This window comes from Sander lucioperca, chromosome 2 (assembly GCF_008315115.2).
Source record: "Sander lucioperca isolate FBNREF2018 chromosome 2, SLUC_FBN_1.2, whole genome shotgun sequence".
Taxonomy (NCBI): domain Eukaryota; kingdom Metazoa; phylum Chordata; class Actinopteri; order Perciformes; family Percidae; genus Sander; species Sander lucioperca.
In genome coordinates this window covers 23422634-23443118 of record NC_050174.1, presented here as the reverse complement: position 1 = coordinate 23443118, position 20485 = coordinate 23422634, and the positions used below count along the sequence as shown (strand labels likewise).

The 20485-nt window shown below is 41.6% G+C and overlaps 1 protein-coding gene across 2 annotated transcripts in view; it reads right to left on the bottom strand.

The window, feature by feature from the left end:
- The window catches only part of fbxl16 (F-box and leucine-rich repeat protein 16), a 35100-nt gene extending 15600 nt beyond the window's left edge, over window positions 1–19500 (bottom strand). The window contains exons 1-3 of one of the 2 annotated variants that reach the window (XM_035995104.1): window positions 19139–19499; window positions 19017–19106; window positions 1639–2353 (exon numbers count right to left, since the gene is read on the bottom strand). In XM_035995104.1, coding sequence (XP_035850997.1) covers window positions 1639–2346 — 708 coding nt within the window. In that variant the 5' untranslated portion in view covers window positions 2347–2353; window positions 19017–19106; window positions 19139–19499. Of the gene's footprint in view, window positions 1–1638; window positions 2354–19016 lie in introns of both variants that reach the window. The other variant, XM_031292607.2, reaches the window with a different exon arrangement.
- Between the last annotated feature and the right edge of the window lie 985 nt (window positions 19501–20485).

Here is a 20485-nt window from a genome sequence, read left to right as displayed (position 1 = left end):
CATCCCAGAATAGCAGATATGAAGAGCCAGCTGAGCAACACTAGTAGGCCTCTTTTGTTCCAACAGTAGCAATGGAATATGACAGCAGAAAGGCAGAGATTATGAGAATAGAAGTAAAGGAAAAATCAAAGTGTCTTCGCATGTTTTGCCACTGCTGCCTAATACAAACCAAATGCTATGCTGGCTAATGTGCACACATATCCACTTATATACAGACTCAACCAAAATCAGACTAAAAGGTAACTGGTTTAACATCCCACCAGTGATGGCACTGGACTAGGATACCGTGAACGTTGAGGAGGGGTAAAATTACCTGTACCTTAAGGGCTCATAAGGTTAATTTTCCCACAGCACTAATTCAATCAGTACTACAGAGTCTCTCACGTTCTCTTGTTAACACTGTTTTCATTCATAAATGATGTCCTATCACTTCTCCTTTCCATTATTTTGCAATCAATGTATAGCCAGTGCTAATGAAACTCAACATTTACTGTATACATTTCAAATTACAAGAGTAAGAACAAACAGAGGATTTGAGCCACTGGAGTGCTTTTAATGTGAAACATCTGTGCAGGACGTGTTGAGTTCCATTAACAGTAGCTGAACACTGAAAGCCAAAATAAAATGGCAAACTACAGGGAGCATGGAAATAAATAATGTTTGAAAAGGGTATTTCTGTTAACAAGAGAACCTCAGAGCAGCAGAGACGTGAGTATGACATGAAGATGTACTGATGGAATTAATGCTGTGGAAATAAACATTTTCAAGGCAACATATGGTAAACATGGAGGAGATGTTGAGTTGGTATCAGTTTGTAACAGGTGCAGATCAGAAGGATATGTATTTTTTCACAAATAACTATAATATATTAGTGGCTGCTCACATCTGTTGCTGACCAGTGCCACTACTTTGTTGCCTGCTGAGACTGCAAGGGAGAGCTTGGGCATTTTCACAACTTTAGTTCATTCGTATCAGTGGAGGAGTTTGTAAACTTAGAGCGTTTTTCCCTTTGTTTGTGTTTGTTTCACACAGGAAAAAAATCCAACAGAATCAAAATCCATCATTACAACCCATGCGAGAACGTTCACTCTGCTTATCGGTCAGATGTGTCTGGGGCGGGAGTAAATAGAGGAAGAAGGTCCTGTTTTCTGGACGAGTGCGTATTTCTCGCATCTCTATGGTCAAACCAGCTTGTTTAATTTGAATAACTTTATTATTTTTTGTTATTACGTCTGCTACGTTCCCTGCTACTTGACCGCAGGACCCGTATAGCCCAAACTTGCGAAGTACATCTGGTAGTTAAGTTGGGCTAAGGTCGGAACAAGTTCTCACCAGAAACAAACCGTACTCAAGCAAACCAGAGTTCGTTTGTAACCGGACCAAGACTATCTCCTCAAAGTGGTCTCGGCCCGGTTGTTTTGGTCTGCGCTCGAGTGCGATTGCTGTGTTCACACCTGCCCAAACAAACCGCACCAAGGCGGTAAACCAGCGTTCAATTCAACCGAACTAAACAAGGCAAGTGTAAAAGGCCCTTATATCCCAGGGCTGACTCTGAATTCCCTGCCATGTCATGTCTCTAAGTTTAGGGAAAATTCTTATCCAATAACCTCTGTCTTTTCCAAACAGATCCTGACTCACCTCCAAACCGGCATCTGTGATGGTGGACCTCTTGAGACTGACTGAGCGAACACCTTTCTTGGACAGCGGGTAGTTGTCGATGAACTCACAAATGTCCAGGTCTGAGACGCCCACTAGGCAAAAACACTGGAAGCCACGCAGGGCGAAGGCCTGCAGACTGACAAACTCCTTCTCCCCATTGGGCAGCAGGGTATATAACTCCTTGGCATGCAAGATGGGTGTAACAGCCTCCCAGAACTTGGGCTGGTACAGCACCTTGCGCCATGTCTTGCATACCTGCGCCAGTACACATTTTTCAGCTGTGGTGAAGTACCAGAGCAATCGGTTGAGCAGCTTCTCATCCAGGACTTGCTGGCGCTCCAGCAACATGGGTTTGGGTAGAGTGAGAGGGGGAAGCTGACGAAGGGACGACTTCAAGCCCACCAGAGGCTTTCCAGGCTCCATGTCAGAGCCTAAGAGAGAGGCTGCTGAGTTGGGCATGCCAGGGCTGTCCAGGTGGTGGTGGAGGTGGTAGGGAAGGGAGGATGGCGGAGGAGGCAGAATGGAGGGTACCGAGGAGGACTGGCACAGACGGTTCTTGGCAGCAGGTGTCCCCTTGGTGATACTCGCACTGCCCAGACCATTGGGCTGGCTGGGGGGCAACTTCACCATGCCGTTGCGAGTCACGCAGGATGACTTCAGCTCGCTGGGGGTGGACATGTTCAACATTGGGAACCTGGTGAAAGAGAAAAGAGTGGATCAGTGTGCTGTTAAACACTGAAAACTTGTGTGCGAAGACTAATCTATAAAGGACAATCAGAAGTCACAAATACTATAAGTTTTGAAGTAAATGATTTTATGTTTTTATAATTCAATATCTTTGAGTTGTGGTTAATTAAAAAACATTGAAAATAAACATATACATATTAAGATTATTGGACATTAAATACTGAGTTTTTAAACTTAAAATGATTCTGTTCTACCTGGCTACCCTCAAAACCTTGTGGCAGTTTTCACTGTGGATATTGTAATTACTGCTCTAATCTTTTAAAGTGCTGTCAAAAGCTTTCAGGATATCCATGGAAATAAAAACTATGAAATAAGACATTTTATATATTGTAAGACAACATTTGTCATTTACAAATTGGAATGCCCTTAGTGCAATGTGTTATACTGGAAGAACTAAACGCAGACTACAACACAGACTGTCAGAACATAAGTATGTGATTAAGACCCAAAATGATGACTATCCAATGGTTAGACAATTTAAAGAAAAACATAATATCAACCCATCTATCCAGAAAGCAATAGGCATAGATTATATCCCAGGATCAATACGTGGAGGTGATAGGATCAAACAGCTCAACCAACGAGAAAGCTTCTGGATTTTCAATTACGAGCAACACATTACCCTGGACTAGTCTTGCATTGTCAGACCTTCCTCCACAGCGGAGGAGGATCTGGCAGGCCCTACAGCATTCTGGGATGGGAGAAAAACATGCTCTGGTTTTTGGTATTTCTTTAAACCAATCAAAATCGTCTTGGGCGGAAAAACTGAGATTGGACAGATAGTCTAGCTAGCTGTCTGGATTTACCCTGCAAAGATCAGAGGAGCAGTTAACTATAGTCCTCATGAATCCACCAGAGTTTAGCCTGTTGAAATCCACCTCTTTTTGCTTGATTTCTGTCTATTTCCCTATCCCAAAGGGAAAAAGCATACTAACAGAAGAATTGCAAGGCCAAAATGCATGTATGAGGCTTCATTTGAAACCTAAATTCTTCTAGTTTCTGAAAATGTGCTTAATTAGCATGTAATTAAAACACGACATACACTACAGCAGTTCAAACATGGTTCAAATTTTCATTTTGGTCTAAAAATAAAATAACTAAAACATACTTTGTGCCACACTATGCAGAACACAACATATACATTCTACACCTTGTCAACAAGAACTCTATACAGTTTCAGAACTCTAGTCCTAACCTAATGGGAGCTAGGGAGTTTTCAGTATTTGGTATTACAGGTGTCACCGGTGTGCCAAAACCTCTCCAAAACCTCTCCAAGTGACAACATTTTGCTAAATGCTTTTACTCACTTCTATGCTATTAGAAAACATACTAAATACTTAAAATGACACAAAAACGTATTACATTCATTCAAACACATATTTGGATTTGGACCCTACGATTACTCAATGTCTGCACCTGCTGATTTGCTCACACCTTGTGTTTTATATTGTTTAACCTCATTCTTTTGCCTGTAACTTCCTGAAGAAGGCTTGACGCTGAAACGCGTTGAAGTGATGTTTGTAATTTGATTCTAGTGAGAATGTGCCAGATATTTAATGGCATTTTACATTTTTTCTGAAGACATTTTTTTCCTTGATGCCTACTGGATTTGTTCATGCCCCCTACCAAAGAGCACCATCTTATTTTCACAAATACTTATCTCAAGAAGCTCTACAGTTCCTCGGATTTTACATAATTTTTGCTATTGGAATCCATTCTAAGCTAGTCTCGCTTAGCCAGACCTTCCTCCACAGTGCTGCGGAGGAGGGTCTGATTAGTCCATACAGCATTCCTGGATGGGAAAAAAACATGCTCTGGTTTATTGGTATTTCTTTAAACCAATCACAATTGTCTTGGGCGGTGCTAAGTGCCAGACAGAGCCACAGTGCCGCTGCAAAATAGCCTCAGGAAAGAACTTGTTTTGGTGGAAGGTGTTCGTTCAAAAGTTGTTTTAGACGTGCAACGGGAACTCAGATTGGACAGATAGTTTAGCTAGCTGTCTGGATTTACCCTGCAGAGATCTGAGGAGCAGTTAACCATAGTCCTCAGAAATCCACCAGAGTTTAGAATGCCAACACAAAGAAAGCGTGAGCTAACGGACATCCGGCCGAAAAGACATGCATCCGGTGGATGTTCTGGCGGCAATGGACCAATCCCGGAAGTGGAGGGTCGTGGATATAGAGTAATTCTAGGCTGACTACAGCTGCCATCCAACTTAAAGTAGCACTATTTTATGGCACAAGTGCCAGAAATTACATGCATTTCGCAGCGTTGTGACAATTCTACTAGTTTAGCCCAAAGTAGATATTGCCCAATTACTTCTCTAACTGTTACAAATGTGACTAAATATTCTTAACTCAAGGTCCACTTACTTTATCTTAGCTTTACTTAGCTTTATCGAGGACTTCCAACCACATTTCACTGAGTTTGCTCAGTTGCCATCTCCCTCCATATACTGCCACCTGTTACCACATTACCGACGTTTCAAAATTACAATTATACCAGCTCCAACTGAGCAAACTCCATCCACTGATGTACGTTTGTAGATGTTTTTTCTAGAAAGCTCTGGAAAAAAGCTTGTAAATGGACCTTGAGTTATGATTACTTTGTCAAACTAATAGTTCCAAGGCTGAGAGCGAATTTTCACTCACTATGTGTCAGTTCATTTATCAGAAAATGTAATTTATCAAGACTTTCATCTACATAATGATCTATCTACTATATATAGCCCTCCACTATTTCATTCATCTATTTTGTCTGACCATCAATGCAAAAATTACTCAGCTTATAATAATATTTAGAGAAAAGCAGTTTTTAGAGGGAAATGTCTGCTGAGCGGAAGTTGTCGTAACTATCATCAGCATGCTGTTTGAATAGGTGGCTTCTCTTTTGTTGTTTGCATTCAACAGAGCTGGATGTTGTATCCAAGTGAAAACACATCATAGTGTAAATGAATGCTGCGGGCCATGGCCTCGTCGAGTCTGTTCTCTGTGATCTCACTGTATCAGCAGCAGGAGGACAGCTCACAGGCTCAAACAGCTCACTTATGTAACATGCTGACTATAGGGCTTCACACAAAACACCATCTCTCTGCCCCACTCTACTGATACAAACAGCTGCACTACTAACACCTACCACATCTATTTACACATACACCCACATATATGTGCATTCCGACCAGTTTTTAACAGCACCTTTTTTGATATGACCACATCCGGTAGCCTTTTACGTTTTATCACTTTTAAATATTTGTTGTCGGTCCCTTAGCAGATGGAGCCTGGCTCAGCCTCCGCTGTAGCATCACCGAGGTTCATCCATTACATAATACAACAGTGTTGTCAACTAGACTGGCTACAGAAGCACTGTGAAAAGTTATTATTATTTTTTTTAGAGTAAACATGTTTCAGAGCAATGTCGGGCTAAGCCATCAGGGAACAGATGAAGAGAATATTCACTCAGATGTCACAGCCCGGCTAAAATAAAATTTTGCACATTCACTGCAAGGTAATGAATGCACAGCTACAGCAAAATCTATATTTACCAATCCTCCGTCTGTTATGTCTGTATGGGGCTGTGGTGTCTCTGTCAGCGCCTTCTGTTGGTAATAAAAGCATTACAACCAAATTTAAAAGTAACAACTCTGTGTTTTACTGTCAATCTCATCATTTTCATGGATACAATCCACATAGACAAAACGTCTATGTATGTATAAATAGATACTTTAAGACTAACAAATGTGTGTACAATAGTAATTGTGCATTACTGTTGTATGAAGAGTATTTGTATGCACATCCTTTTAAAAAGTGTTTTTACCCTAATGTAACATGGTATATGTTACTTACATGTTATATCGGGCTATATAAATAAACTTGACTTCACTATCATTATGTATATTATTATTAGAGATGTTCTGATACCGATACCAGTATCGGTATCGGCTCCGATACTGCCTAAAACGCTGGTATCGGTATCGGGAAGTACTGGAGTTTATGCACCGATCCGATACCACGTAATAAAGCCCTAAAGAAAATCTACGTTAAAGTAGTTTATTTATGTTCTTTTTCCGTTATAACTGACTGTCCAACTGGATAATAAAAGAAAGTTCTGTGGCGTTCATTGTTTGTTTGTTCATGTTTCACAAAGAGTTTAACCTGAGCCAGACTGACAACAAAGATAGAAATCATATCACATCCATACAGGGATAGTAGTATACAGATGTTAAAACATAATAAAATATATGACACACTGGTATCGGATTGGTACTCGGTATCGGCCGAAACGCAAGTTCAGGGTATCAGAATCGGTATCGGGTAGCAAAAAATGGTATCGGACCATCTCTAATTATTATGTATCATACATATTTACCCATTTCTTTAAACCTGGCATTTCACATTCACACACATGTATCATACTGTACATTCACTTATACAACTGTCCTTTAGTTGTTACACTGAGTATATTTTGAAAGGTTAACTGTCTGTAAAGTTGACTCTCCCCTGCTGAACAACATTAAATAACAGCACTGCCACTGGGTTTAACAAACTGGGGTGAAGAGAAAATCACTATCACTGTTTATCGCACCGAGCCGGAGGTCAAAGATGACCACAACAACACAGTGTTACTACAAATAGTGATGTGGGGTTTCACTGCAAAAGACCTCTGTCATGAGGGAAAAGGCAACACATGCTGTGAAACAGAGCGGCATGAATCACTCAGTTCCATTTCCCCCTTAGTCCATCTGAATTCCAGGATTCACAGAACGTCTGCAAAGGCTGAATTCGTCACCTACACCAAGGGTCTTCAACGTTTTTTTAAGCCAAGGATAACTTAACTGAAAGAGAGACGGATCCAGGTTACATAGGTCATATGATATTAAGTTGCATATTAAACTGGGCCTACAATAACGTGTAGTGTGGCCTGAAGCCTTTATATATAACTTCTTAGTGCATAAAATACTTAGCTATTGAAATAATAATTGTTGGCATGATTTTATAAGTCATGTTTTAATGTTAAACATACATGTGGCACAGTAAATCCTCAAGATTAACTGTAGCTGTGGATGGCTACCTTAGTGACTACCTTACCCATAGGCTAGCCCTGCTACACCCTGATACGCCATGAACTACTACAACTACTATTTCTAGTCACTGATCCATTATCTTTATTGTGACTATAATTGCCACTGTTCATCACACCCTCAACCGGCACCGTCAGACACCGCCTATCAAGAGACTGGGTCTGTCCAAGGTTTCTACCTAAAAGCGAGTTTTTCCTCTCCACTGTCGCACTAAATGCTTGCTCTTGTGGGAATTAGGGCAATTGTTGGGTCTTTGTAAATTATAGAGTGTGGTTAGACCTGCTCTATCTGTCAATTGTCTCGAGATAACTCTTGTTATGATTTGATACTATAAATACAATTGAATTGAATTAAATAGTCATCTCCCCTTCTGTTCCTGAGTTGTGGTGTTGGGTAATGGCCAATGGACAACATTGATCACTCAAGTATTTTTGTAGAACATTATGATGTCACAGTAAAATTGACCATTGAATTTTGGGTTATAAAATGTCATCACCTCATCATTTTGTCATAGACATTTGTGTGACAATGGTTGTCATAATTAGCGTAGGAATTCTTGAGTTATGGCCAAAAATATATGTTGTGAGGTCACAGTGACCTTAACCTTTGACCACCAAAATCTAATCAGTTCACCATTGAGTCAAAGTGGACGTTTGTGCCAAATGGGAAGATATTCCTTCCAGGTGGTCCTGAGATATCGCATTCACAAGAATGAGACGTACGTACTAGGGGTGTAACGGTACATGTATTTGTTTGGACATAACGGTGTTAATGTACACAAATTCATTCTTTAAAAGAAATGATTAGGCTTGTTTTGCGTGCTGAACATACTTCAATTCCGAGTTCCCACAAACATATTAAGTGGTGGACCAGAAGTTTGTTTAGTCTCCATCCTGCACTTTGAGTGCTTTACACACACTTTGCACACAGTAAGCTTATCTAAAAAGGTTGTCACTGGGCATAGTAACCAGCTGTGTCTGTAGCTTTCTCGTCACCGTCGGCTGTGTAGCAGTGTAGTTAAGGAGACAACTTTCTCTCATCTCTAACTTTCTCTGTGTTCACTCATTTCGATGATACAGCACACCTGTATTTATGTTGATTTTGTCAGACGACGTGGCCATGAAATAATGATTTCTGTCTCGCGCTCTTTCGATGTTGGCAGTGATGCAGTTTTGTTGTTTGCCAACTAAAATGAGGGCCAAGAAGAAGAGATTTAGCTGTTTTCATGTTGTTCTGCTGTTTCACTGTAAACAGATGTCTCTACTGACACCACCTGGAAACAGTGTGGACGCAAGGCGTACTCACATGGAAACTAGACGGCACACTTTAGATGTAGTATTAGTTGGCCCCGGGTAAAAGTGAGTTGCGGGCCCCTGCAGGCACCCCATCCTCTGTTATTTTGGTGGGTAATTTGATTGAATGCAAATTAATTCCTTAATAAATAAAGGTGTAATATTACAGGCAGTGCCCCTCTTCAAGACCGGGCCTCAGAATTAGGTAATAATGCAGGAGCCACCTTAAGGCCCTTATCCTTTAAGTTCAGATTGTGCTTTAGTGGGGCATGTTACCAACAAAATCTGCAATGTATCAAACAAAACCACAAAGTAACTGACAAGCAATAACCTGGGTGCTTTAGGTAGAGATGTTCCAATTCCAATGTTTCCTTCCTGATTCCGATACCTTAACTTGCGTATCTTTAGGCAGTATCGGAGGCATTTCCGATACTGGTATGAGTTAACGAAACAACTCTACATTTGGGGCCCCTAAACGTTTGGGGAGACAGGGCAGATGCCTGCTTTGCCTGGATGGCAGTCTCGCATTGCCAGACCTTCCTCCACAGCGCTGCGGAGGAAGGTCTGGCTAGTCCACACAACATTCTGGGATGGGAGAAAAACGTGCTCTGGTTTATAGGCATTTCTTTAAACCAATCACAATCGTCTGGGGCGGCACTAAGCGTCGGACGCGGCGACGGTGCCGCTGCAAAATAGCCTCTGGAAGGAACTTGTTTTGGTGGAATGTGTACGTTCAAAAGTAGTTTTAGTCGTGCAACACAAAACTCAGATTGGACAGATAGTCTAGCTAGCTGTCTGGATTTACCCTGCAGAGATCTGAGGAGCAGTTAACCATAGTCCTCAGAAATCCACCGGAGGTTAGAACGCCAACACAAAGAAAGAGAAAGACAGACATCCGACTGAAAATGAGGGACATACGGCGGAACAATCGGAACAATCCCGTAAATGAAACGTCGTCGATATAGACTACCTGGATGGTAATCAGTCTTGGCGACCGCTATAGGCCATTTCGACTTAGTGTTCATAATTTATAATGATGAGATCAAGATTTGTGCCTTCGGTTATGCATAGAACAGAACTAAAGAGTCTAGACTTAACATTATTGACACCATGAAAACAGAAGTCATACCGATTCTACTTGACACTACACACCTGACTTCTTTTGTATCTTCCCTTTAATAATGAGATGGTGAGATAACTGTTATTCTGCAGCTGTGGCTGTCTGACCTTCATCTGTGTCAATGACTAGAGTGCCAACTCAGTCTGCACTAACAGGCCACAGAGCTTCATGTTTGTAAAATGTAAAATGTGTAAAAATGGACTATGCGTGGTAATGAATGCAAGTGAATGCACAAAGCTGTCATTGTCATTCACACGGAAAAAAACAGGACACAGCGTTAAAATGGCAAGGTGCTGCTGCTCAATCAACTGCACACATTCAAAAAAAAGTTAGGCATATTTTTTAACAGCCTGCCAAACACCACAGAGAAAATATGCAACATGAAATCACGCATTCTAAGGGCTATGTGATGTTAACCAACCAAGCAAACGTGCAAACACACAGCACATTGGAGACTGTAACTTTGAAGAAATCAGAGGGAATTCTGCAAAAAAGGCCTCAGCTGCTTTCACATTTCACAGTGAACAACATGAAGTAATAGCACACTATTCTTTAATACATGTATATCCTGTTGATATTGATTACGTCTTTTCTTAAACATAATCAAATTGTAAGTTGTATGTCAGACCCTAGTGTCTAAATGGAAAACTGCCAAGTGCAAGGACTTTTGAATGCGATGCAGGACTTGACCGGAAGCCAGGGAAGGTGGATGAGGGTGGGGGTGATGTGCTGCCAGGGTTTGGTGGGGAGAATCCTGGCAGCTGAGTTCTGTACATAGTGGAGCCTGTCCATGGCTTTGTTGGGTACCCCGAACAGGAATCCACTGCAGTAATCCAGATGGGAGGTGATGAAGGCATGGATGAGGGTCTCCACCAAAGAGTCTGTGAGTGATGTGCGGAGTATGGAGATGTTTTTGAGATGGTGGAAAGCAGATTTGGCCCAGGTTGCGTATTTCTGCGGATAGGCAGATGGCAGGCAGGTCTTCCAGCTCCGGTGTCTCATTTGCGCTCATCATAGTGTTACTGAAGCTAATTAGTTTCCGGGACGATCTCGCTTGTGAACTTTGGTTTCACATCACATTACACATACCGTTACAGCCCTAAATATAGCCACCCACCAAGGGGGCTAGTCAGAATGACCACTGCTGAATTCTACCCGCATTTGGCGGGTGCTAATGTCAAGCCCTGAACACAACAACTAGGGGCGCTTGCAGTGTGCATTTAAACACAAGGCCTTTCTAAGTCTGCGTCCTTGTCTGTAGTTGTGTTCTCATTTCCCTGCATGCATTTCACATCAACCAGTAGCCACTGAGAAAAACATAAGCCAAAAATGTTTCAACTATTACAGCTATTGTGTCACCAAATTACATTTTGAGATTATTTCAGGTGAGTAATTCACATTTTAGAATGTGGTCAATTCATACAAAACAAAGCCTACTTGAAGATTTGTTTTAGGAGATGTGAAACCTAGGAAAGTCCTACAAACAAGGTGTCATAGTAAGACCAATGCCACAGATTGGGAGATGGGAGAAGACTGCCATGTTTGGATCACTGCTGCCTGACAGGGTTTGACATTAGGGATGCAAGATATGAGGAAAAAATGTGATTTGGTTATTGCATTAGTCCATTTTTTTAATTTTGATAAAATTGCGATTAATTGTGCAGCCCTATGTAAGAGTGAAGTCACAGTGTGGCTAATACAGTAAGGAGCAGACCAACAAGAGCCACACAGGGGAATCGATCTGTCTGATGCTATATAATTGATCACTCATGACAGACTGAGACACTGTCTTCCCCACAGGGCTTATCTGTGTCAGCAAAGCAATAATACATCATGATAACCTTAAGTGATATTAGTAAGGATTAAGCATTATGAGAGATGAACAGTCACTCCATCCCTAACATTAACCCTGGTAAGACATTGCGTCTCTCTGTTTTCAGCTGAGGTATTTGCTGACCCTACATAGCAGCAGGATGAAGGGCTTGTTAGCTCTTGAATAGGAGACACTGGTACAGACAAATACCTTACATCTGCATGATTCTGATCGGAGCCAGGTTAACACAATCAGGGAATCTGGTTTGGCCCTTTTTTTGCTTTTGAGGTTGGCTATGACAGCCTTCTTTAAAGTATGTATTTGGGGCATGTCATTGACATGCAGGAGGGGCATGGCATACTGCTGAATGCATTCAAGGTCCACACAACTGTCTTGCCTCCAATAACTCTATCGCCTCCTGGTTCTGTTTGGAACGTTGTGTGACCTTCTTGCATGGTAGTGAATACATTTTTCCATAATTGTTCCACATTTCTCTACAGATCATCAGACATGGGGACTGTGGAGAGCTGTACGTCCTCCAGGAAGGCCCACTGTAATGCCAGTTGGTGGGGATTTTCATAACATGGTGTCTGCGTAGGGAGTATTTGAGTTGGTGTATGAATCAGCAATGAAGAGAGCAACTTCTAACTTAAAGGAGACCTATTATGCTTTTCCATATCTTCTGTCTATAATGCTAAATATAGCTATAATGTTACAATGTTGGATGTTCACAATAAACGCGGCCAAAGATTACAATGGGGTAAACCTATTTTCTCTGTGAAACAAAACCTCAGATCTCCCACTGTTCTAAACGCTCCGGTTTCAACAGTTGTTTCTACTCTTGGCCTCGTATGATCTCATACCGAGCTGGTTTTCTATCATCTGCTTTAGGCAGGAATATCCTGCTACATAGCTACATGCTAACATCAGGAAAACATGTAATCTTGGTTGTAGATGTTGTTAATTACTCCCCAATTTCGGATCACATTCCTGCTGGAACATGGCCGGTTGTGTAGTATTTGGTTTAGAAGCCTTTATCGGAGATTTTTATCGATAGAAAGTTAAAGGTTAAAGCAGCCATATTATGCTCATTTTCAGGTTCATAATTGTATTTTAAGGTTGTACCAGAATAGGTTTACATGGTTTAATTTTCAAAAAACACCATATTTTTGTTGTACTGCAGTGCTCTCTCTCACTACTGCAGATCCTCTTTTCAGCTGGTCTCTGTTTTAGCTACAGTGAGACCTCTTTTCTTCTTCTTCTTCTGTACTATCTTTGATTGCACTGCACATGCCCAGTAGCTCAGATGTAGATCATGTCAGCTAGCTAGCTCCATAGACAGTAAAAGAAAGGCTGTTTCTACAACTTCGGTCAGTTACAAGGCAGGATTAGCTGGGAGACTTCTAAATGAGGGCGCACATGTAAGTAGTTCTTTTGTAGATTATGGTGAACTTATGTGTGTTGTAGCAGTGCTTTGCTACTGAGAACGAGGTAGCATGCTAGCGTTAGCATGCTAACGCTACGAGCTAATGGTTGCGGTTAGCCTGCTCGTTTCAGCTTGTGACGTCACAAGCCGTGCCGATTTTGAACAGCTCACCCAGAGACTGAAGGCAGGACACATTCAGAAACCGTATCTCACTCTAAACAGCATGGGTGGATTTTTTTCAAAGTTTGTATGTGTGTGGAAGCACCAGAGACACAACATAACACCCCAAATCCCAGAAAAAGTGATTTTTTCATAATATGGGCACTTTAAAGGGTTGTTGAATTGTCAACAACCCTGAATAAAATGTAATTCACAGAGAAATTAAATTTGTCATCTGCATTTAACCCATCCTTTAGGTCTACATAGGAGCACCCGAACCCGGGGACCAACTCCAGTCTTTTTGCCTGGGCACTGACAGGAGCAGTAACCAAACATAAATGTTTTTGGGGGATTGGAGGAAACCGGAGCATACAGATGAAAGCCACGTAAACACAGGGAGAATATGCAAAGTCCACTGCTAACTGCATGTAGCTACATGCTAACGTCAGAGAAAGCTGTAATCTTGGTTGCAGATGTTGTTAATTTCTACCCAATTTCGGATCACATTCCTGCTGAAACATGTCTGGTTGTGTAATATTTGGTTTAAAAGCCTTTATTGGTGATTTGTCACGGTATAAAGTCTGCTACTGTATATACTCCTACTTGCTGTCAGACTCCGGCTGCAACGGACTGTACAGAGGTAGCGACTGCAGAGCACAGATGCAGAGACTTATTTTTCCTTTTCTTTCTTTAAACCAATCACTACCGTCCTGTGTGGCACTAAGCCACCGGATGCAGCAATGCTGCCCTTGCAAAACAGACAGTGGAGGCTCAATCCTAGCAATGTACATCCATTTATCCAGAATGGGTCCTCTGTAAATCCTCTGAGGTGCATTGGCCAGGGGGTAACCATAATCACTGATCTCACTGCGGTAATCAATTGATGACTCTTTTTGAATTTGTATTCCCTATTGAAATGCTTGGAGTGGCATTTGGCCTTCCCCTGTGTATTAGGGAGGGTGCTTGAGGACCTGGTGGTGGCTCATGATATACTGGAGTCACTATGTACTGCTCTTTGATAACTAGATGTCCCAACATGTGCAATTCAGCTGTCATTTCTTCCATGCAGCCCGTATGACCTAATGACTCAGCAGCTACATCATCGGCGACAGCAGCGGGGCTTGGAGCCATTGCTCTTCTGCCTCAATTAAGGCCTGTTGGCCAAGGTAGCTACAGCTGTTAACATTGTGGCTTATGTCATACATGTGGCTCTGAATCTGGCATACCGCTATGAGTCTGCTGTGTGTGTGTGTGTGTGTGTGTGTGTGTGTGTGTGTGTATCACTCAACTGCTGATAGGATAGCTGAAAAGGGTAATCTCTACATCTTCCTCCATATTCTTATAGTGACTTCTCTTATCCTTAGTCTGCTGCTCAGCATATTCCATATGACCTGGGGTTATGGCTAGGGTAGTCTCGCATTGCCAGACCTTCCTCCACAGCGCTACGGAGGAGGGTCTGGCTAGTCCACACAGCATTCCGGGATGGGAGAAAAAGTGCTCTGGTTTATTGGCATTTCTTTAGACCAATCACAAAGCTAAGCACCGGACAGAGCCACAGTGCCACTGCATCCGGCCGAAACGAGTGTCATCTGGCGGAATTTCCAGCGGCAACGGAGCAATCCCGGAAGTGGAACGTCGTGGATATAGACTATGGCTAGGGAGATCTACTTTATAGTCCTCAAACCATGTAGGGTTGCCCTTTAGGGCATGTAGCATCATATCCTCTCTGATGAACTAGTCTGGAAACATCTTCCACAGCAACTACGCCAGCTCAAATTACCTTTTGTGATTGAATGTGAGACCTCTTTATACATTTAGCATGTACTTGGGATCCAATTTTGTCAATATTTAAAAATTTTCAATGAAATACTTTTTCAGGTATAGTTATTAAAGCCCCGTTTCATTGTAATTGACATCTCCTTTCTGTCCGCACGTAATTTATACATCTTTTTAATAAACTCTAACGACAAAAATTAAATGCTGTTAGTCCATCACTTCATATTCATTTCCTTTTTGATTTACGGCTTCAGTAATTTCAGAAATCACTATCAGAGTTTTATTTACATTTTTCAGAAATCTACAAGTTTAATCTTCCATAAAAATGTAACATTTTGACTGAATAAACTCTGACCTTTATAAGTTGCTACTGTATAAAAAGAAGTAACATAATTGGCAATATTAGAATGGCCAGAGCTAATGTTATTACAGTAAGCTATAATAACTGAATGTATTATTATTTCCTTTGCTATTTCTTTTTTCTAAACCAAAAACAACAAATAAATAACCCTAACCCCAAAAAAAACCCTTCTATTAACAACTTAACCACCGACCTCAAAAAGGCATCTTCAGCCAAACTGACATCCATTTGATCACGTAAGATAAATTGTCTCCACAAATGAAAGACTTCAGTTTGCTCATTAGCTGTTTTTCCTTAAAATGAAGTTATTTTAATCCTTAACAATATTTGAATTGCTACTTCCCTTACTTTAAATTTGAAGAATTCCCATTTTAGGGTTGGACCCACTTATTTTCAATTGAAAATATCTTTTGCGATTGACTGGACCGAATCTTTAATTATTGTATCTTCTAGATCTTCTCGTATCTTTGGAACCTCTCAACCGAAGAGTAATCATTTTGTGGCCAGACAATGGAGCACAAAGGTTGACATCTGAAATAAATGGCAAACTCTCTGATGCCATTAACCATAAATCAATCCTCGACTGAAGAGTTCTGCTAGAGTTATTTAGTTTGTGGAAACAGGATTCAGAAATTAGTGTTGATGAACTGAACGAAGAGCCGGTTAATTAACCCGACTCGTGTCACTGAACCGGGAGAATCGAGTGCCATACATCAGTGAACCGACTCACTCCTGTTTTTTTTCTTTTACCTCATTCGTGCCGTTGTGTGTAGCTGGTATTCTTCTGCTACTGTGTGTGTATTAATCTAGCTCATTAGCGCCTCCACTGGAGTGGTGGTGGTAGAATCAATCAGGAAATTAGCTACCTAGACTGCGCACCAGGCTACTGAACGAGACCGAATGTAACCGTGCAACCGGTCGCTCGAGTCTAATGTAATCAAGCGATGTCTTGGTTCTCGGCAAGTTTGAGTTATTAACCAAGGCTTGTTTCCGGTGCAGCTTAGATGATTGTGTTCATGGCAATTCACATATTATTGATGGGGAAGTACATCACGTACAAATACACGTCATGTTATCTTGGTAGTTATGTTAAGTTAAATGTTAGAGAAGTGAATGTTGCTACATGGTAGGTAGGCTGTCACGAGGAGACCGCGCACCAGGCTACTGAACGAGACCGTAAGGACCGTAACCGAAGGTACTGCATGAGTGTATATTCAAACGGGTGTCTAGGTTCTCGGCAAGTTTGAGTTACCGAATCTATTAACTCGGTAGGCCAACCAACGACCGTCCGGTTGAACCGACTCGCGTAAAAGAGTCGGTTGTCCCATCACTATCAGAAATCTCCCAAAGGTACAACATTTGGTCATGTGGAACATCACCAAAGTCTCCTCCGATGATGAGAACGCTTGATGGTGTTTTAAGCCCCCACCATCGACTTCAAGGCACCTAACCCTAACCTTAACCTTAACCCTACCCCTATCCCTTGCATAACCCTAGTGCCTTCCATGCAGCGCTGCCTGGAAGACGATGTTGGGGGCTTAAAACACCAAACACCGATGACAACAGCATCCAGTCATTTGTCAGCTTTAAAGAGAGCGTGGGAAACAGATTTCATGCTTGAGGTATCCTTTTAAATCCATAAATATTACATCAAAAAATTGTAATATTTATGAATTGAAGAGTGTCCACCTTTAATTTCAAAATAATCCAGCGTCCCTCCACTGAAGGCTCAAGACTCCAATAAATCACCACTAACTCTGTTTAAGAGTTGCGTGATATGTGACATGAGAAAAGATACCCCCCACCCCCCACCCACCCTATTGAGATCTCCATTTTTGTGTGTTTCCTTGAGAAATATTATTTCTAAATTACAACTTTTTGCAATAATAAACATCTTTCCTTTGTGCCGTCACATAGTCCCTTCACATGAATAGAACATAAATGAAATGGACCAAACTTGAATTGAGTCATAAAAAAAAGAAAGAAAAAAAACTACAATAAATCCCTACCCTAAATTAGCAGAGACTGTGAAAAGTACCTTCAACAGTGAACCTCAACCACAGCCTTCCACTTTAAAAACATGGTCTAAATCGATAGTCTGCGACAATGGAATCGCATGAAAAGTCGTTTGGTGTAAGGTCGGCATTAGTAGCCTACAACTTAGTTTCGGAGTTCACATACATCGGTCGCCATCTTGAATGGACCACCGTGTTGGAGGAGCGTTGTTCAAGTCTGAGAAAAGAACCCTGATGATGTCATATTGACGTAGGTCTGCAACTAACGATTATTTTCATTGTCGATTAATCTGTAGATTATCTCATCTAGATAAATGAATTAGTTGTTTGGTCCTATAAAATGTCAGAAAATGGTGAAAAATGTCGATAAGCGTTTCACAAAGCTCCAAGATGACGTCCTCAAATGTCTTGTTTTGTCCACAACTCAAAGATATTCAGTTCACTGTCCCAGAGGAGAGAAGAAACTAGAAAGTATTCACAGTTAACAAGCTGACAACAATCAGAGAAGTTTGACTTTTCTTTACATAGAAAATGACTCAAACCGATTAATCTGAACTAACCAAAACCGAAAAAATGTAGTTGGCGATTGATTTAATAGTTGACAGATAATCGATTAATCTTTGCAGCTCTATATTGATGTCATCAGGGTTATCTCATTTGGGGTATGGGGACTATACGTTCATTGCAGAAAGCCTGAGTTACAACCACACACACAGGGGTGGAGTTTGAAAGATGTTGGCATTTACAGAGCACGATGTAACAATAAACATTATTGAGTTGTAGTATGGGAAGTGTCCCCAACGACCACCACCAGTGGGTCAGCCATTACAAACTTGTGCTTTGCAGGCAAACACCGTTCACATCCACAGGAAATCCCAAAAGTAACTCACAAATACTAAGATGATCTTAACTTAGGGAAAAGAGGGGTGTAGGGGGTGGGGGTGGGGGGTAATTTCATGTTAAGTAGTTAAGTCAAAATCATTAAATGGAATCCTTCACATGTCATGGAGTACAGGATCATTAGCCTACATGTAATCTTTCTCATGCTGTGGAGTACACAGAGGCTGAAAACAGCTGACAGAGAAACACCTGGTGAAAGAAAAAGAAAAAAAAGAACTGAAACAAGAGAAATCACACTGCTGCACAAATGACAACGGAAGAGCTTGCGTCACGGAGAGACGATGACGTCATTGTGTTTGTTAATAATACGCAGCTCGATGCGGCTGATCAGCTCCGGCTCCCAAAGGCCCCACCGTGCACACAAAGAGCTGGAGCACCCAGCGCGCGCGCCTCCACCCCCCCCCCACCCCTCATCCCCATCCCCATCCCCGGTCTCTGTGCGCTCTCCTCCGCCTCGTCCGAGCGGAGAGGACCGCAGTATGGATGCTGCTGCCATAACGCTAACAGCCCATCATCCATCACAGGCACAGACATGCTACACACACACACACACACACACACACACACACACACACACACACACACATATCCTGCCTTCTGCACCCATGGACGCAGCCTCCTCGCCCGGCCTTTCTCTTTTTTTTAATTTTTTTTATCGCAGCATCTCTTACCTCTCAGATGGAAATTCACTCGGGCATTAATCCATGATCAGCACCGTTATCGCTTCCTCTCGATCGCGTTTCTCCCAACGTTGCGGCGCAAAGAGAGAGAGAGAGAGAGAGAGAGAGAGAGAGAGAGAGAGCGAAATAAATAATGATTAGAAGGCAGCCCTGCCCGTTATGTCCTATCGGGAGGCGATAGATGCGCCTGCCGAGCCCATAGATACAAGAGGAGCGCCCCGGGTCCAAAATCAGAACGAGTCAAAGGAAGAGAGAAAGCGATGCAGAGCCTCCTCTGCAACAAAAAGAAAGCACTCAAAATCGAACCAAAAGATCCTCTCTGTTGTGTTTTCGATCGCCTAGTCCTCCTCCACAACAGAGTGGCCCTCTCTTTCTCGTAACGTCTCCTCCACACACGCACACGCGCACACACGCAGAGCAGAGCAGAGCAGCTCTGTCTCATTTAAAGAGATAGGACAGGGCAGCTGGAGCAGCGCGGTGCACAGAGCCGCTCTGTCTGCTGCTTATGTAACCGGAGCAGAGCAGCAGCTTGTGATTGTTCTGCAGCCAGACACACTCAGACCGTAAATCACACGGTTATTAGCCTACCTGCTTTACCTGCGTGCATATGTGTGTGTGTGTGTGTGTGTGTGTGTGTGTGTGTGTGTGTGTGTGTGTGTGTGTGTGTGTGTGTGTGTGTGTGTTGTGCTTTTGTGGTTTGCTTGTGGCCAGTTTAGTTTAGCTTTTAGTTTATTTAATTTGTTTACACACACACACACACACACACACACACACACACATATATATATATATATATATATATATATAATTAATATATTAATAACCTGGGCTTATATTGAACAATGTGTGGTATGTGTATAAGTATTGTTGTGTATGGGTAAATATGTGAATGTGAATAGAACTTCTGAATATATATTTTCATTGATTACAGATTTATTATCTCTGTAGACTTATTATTTTGTAGCTAACTCATTTAATAGGATAGAAAGGGTATAAAGGGGTAGGAGTACATACGTTTTACTGTTACTGTTTACTGTTTTACTGTTTTACGTGATAAGAAAAGAAAAGAAGAAAGAGAGAAAAAAAGCCATTACACACAATATTAAATCAACAGAATAAATATGAAAGGTTAAATAATATTAGGTTACATGGACATCCCATAGGGATAACATTGCACAGACAAAAAAACCTTTATATTAGATTAGTTTAGATTCAACTTTATTGTCACTGTGCAGAGTACAAGTACAAAGACAGCCAAATGTAGTTTGCGTCCAACCAGAAGTGCAAAAAAAAAGCAGAAAAGTGCAATGTGATATACAAAGTATAGCATAGGCAGGACAATAAATATATTGCAGTGTTATAAGAGCACAATGAATATAGCTATGTAATATGAACAATGTATGAACAACATGTACAGATATGTGCAATGTAGTAGCAGTGACATTATACTAGTAGTAAGA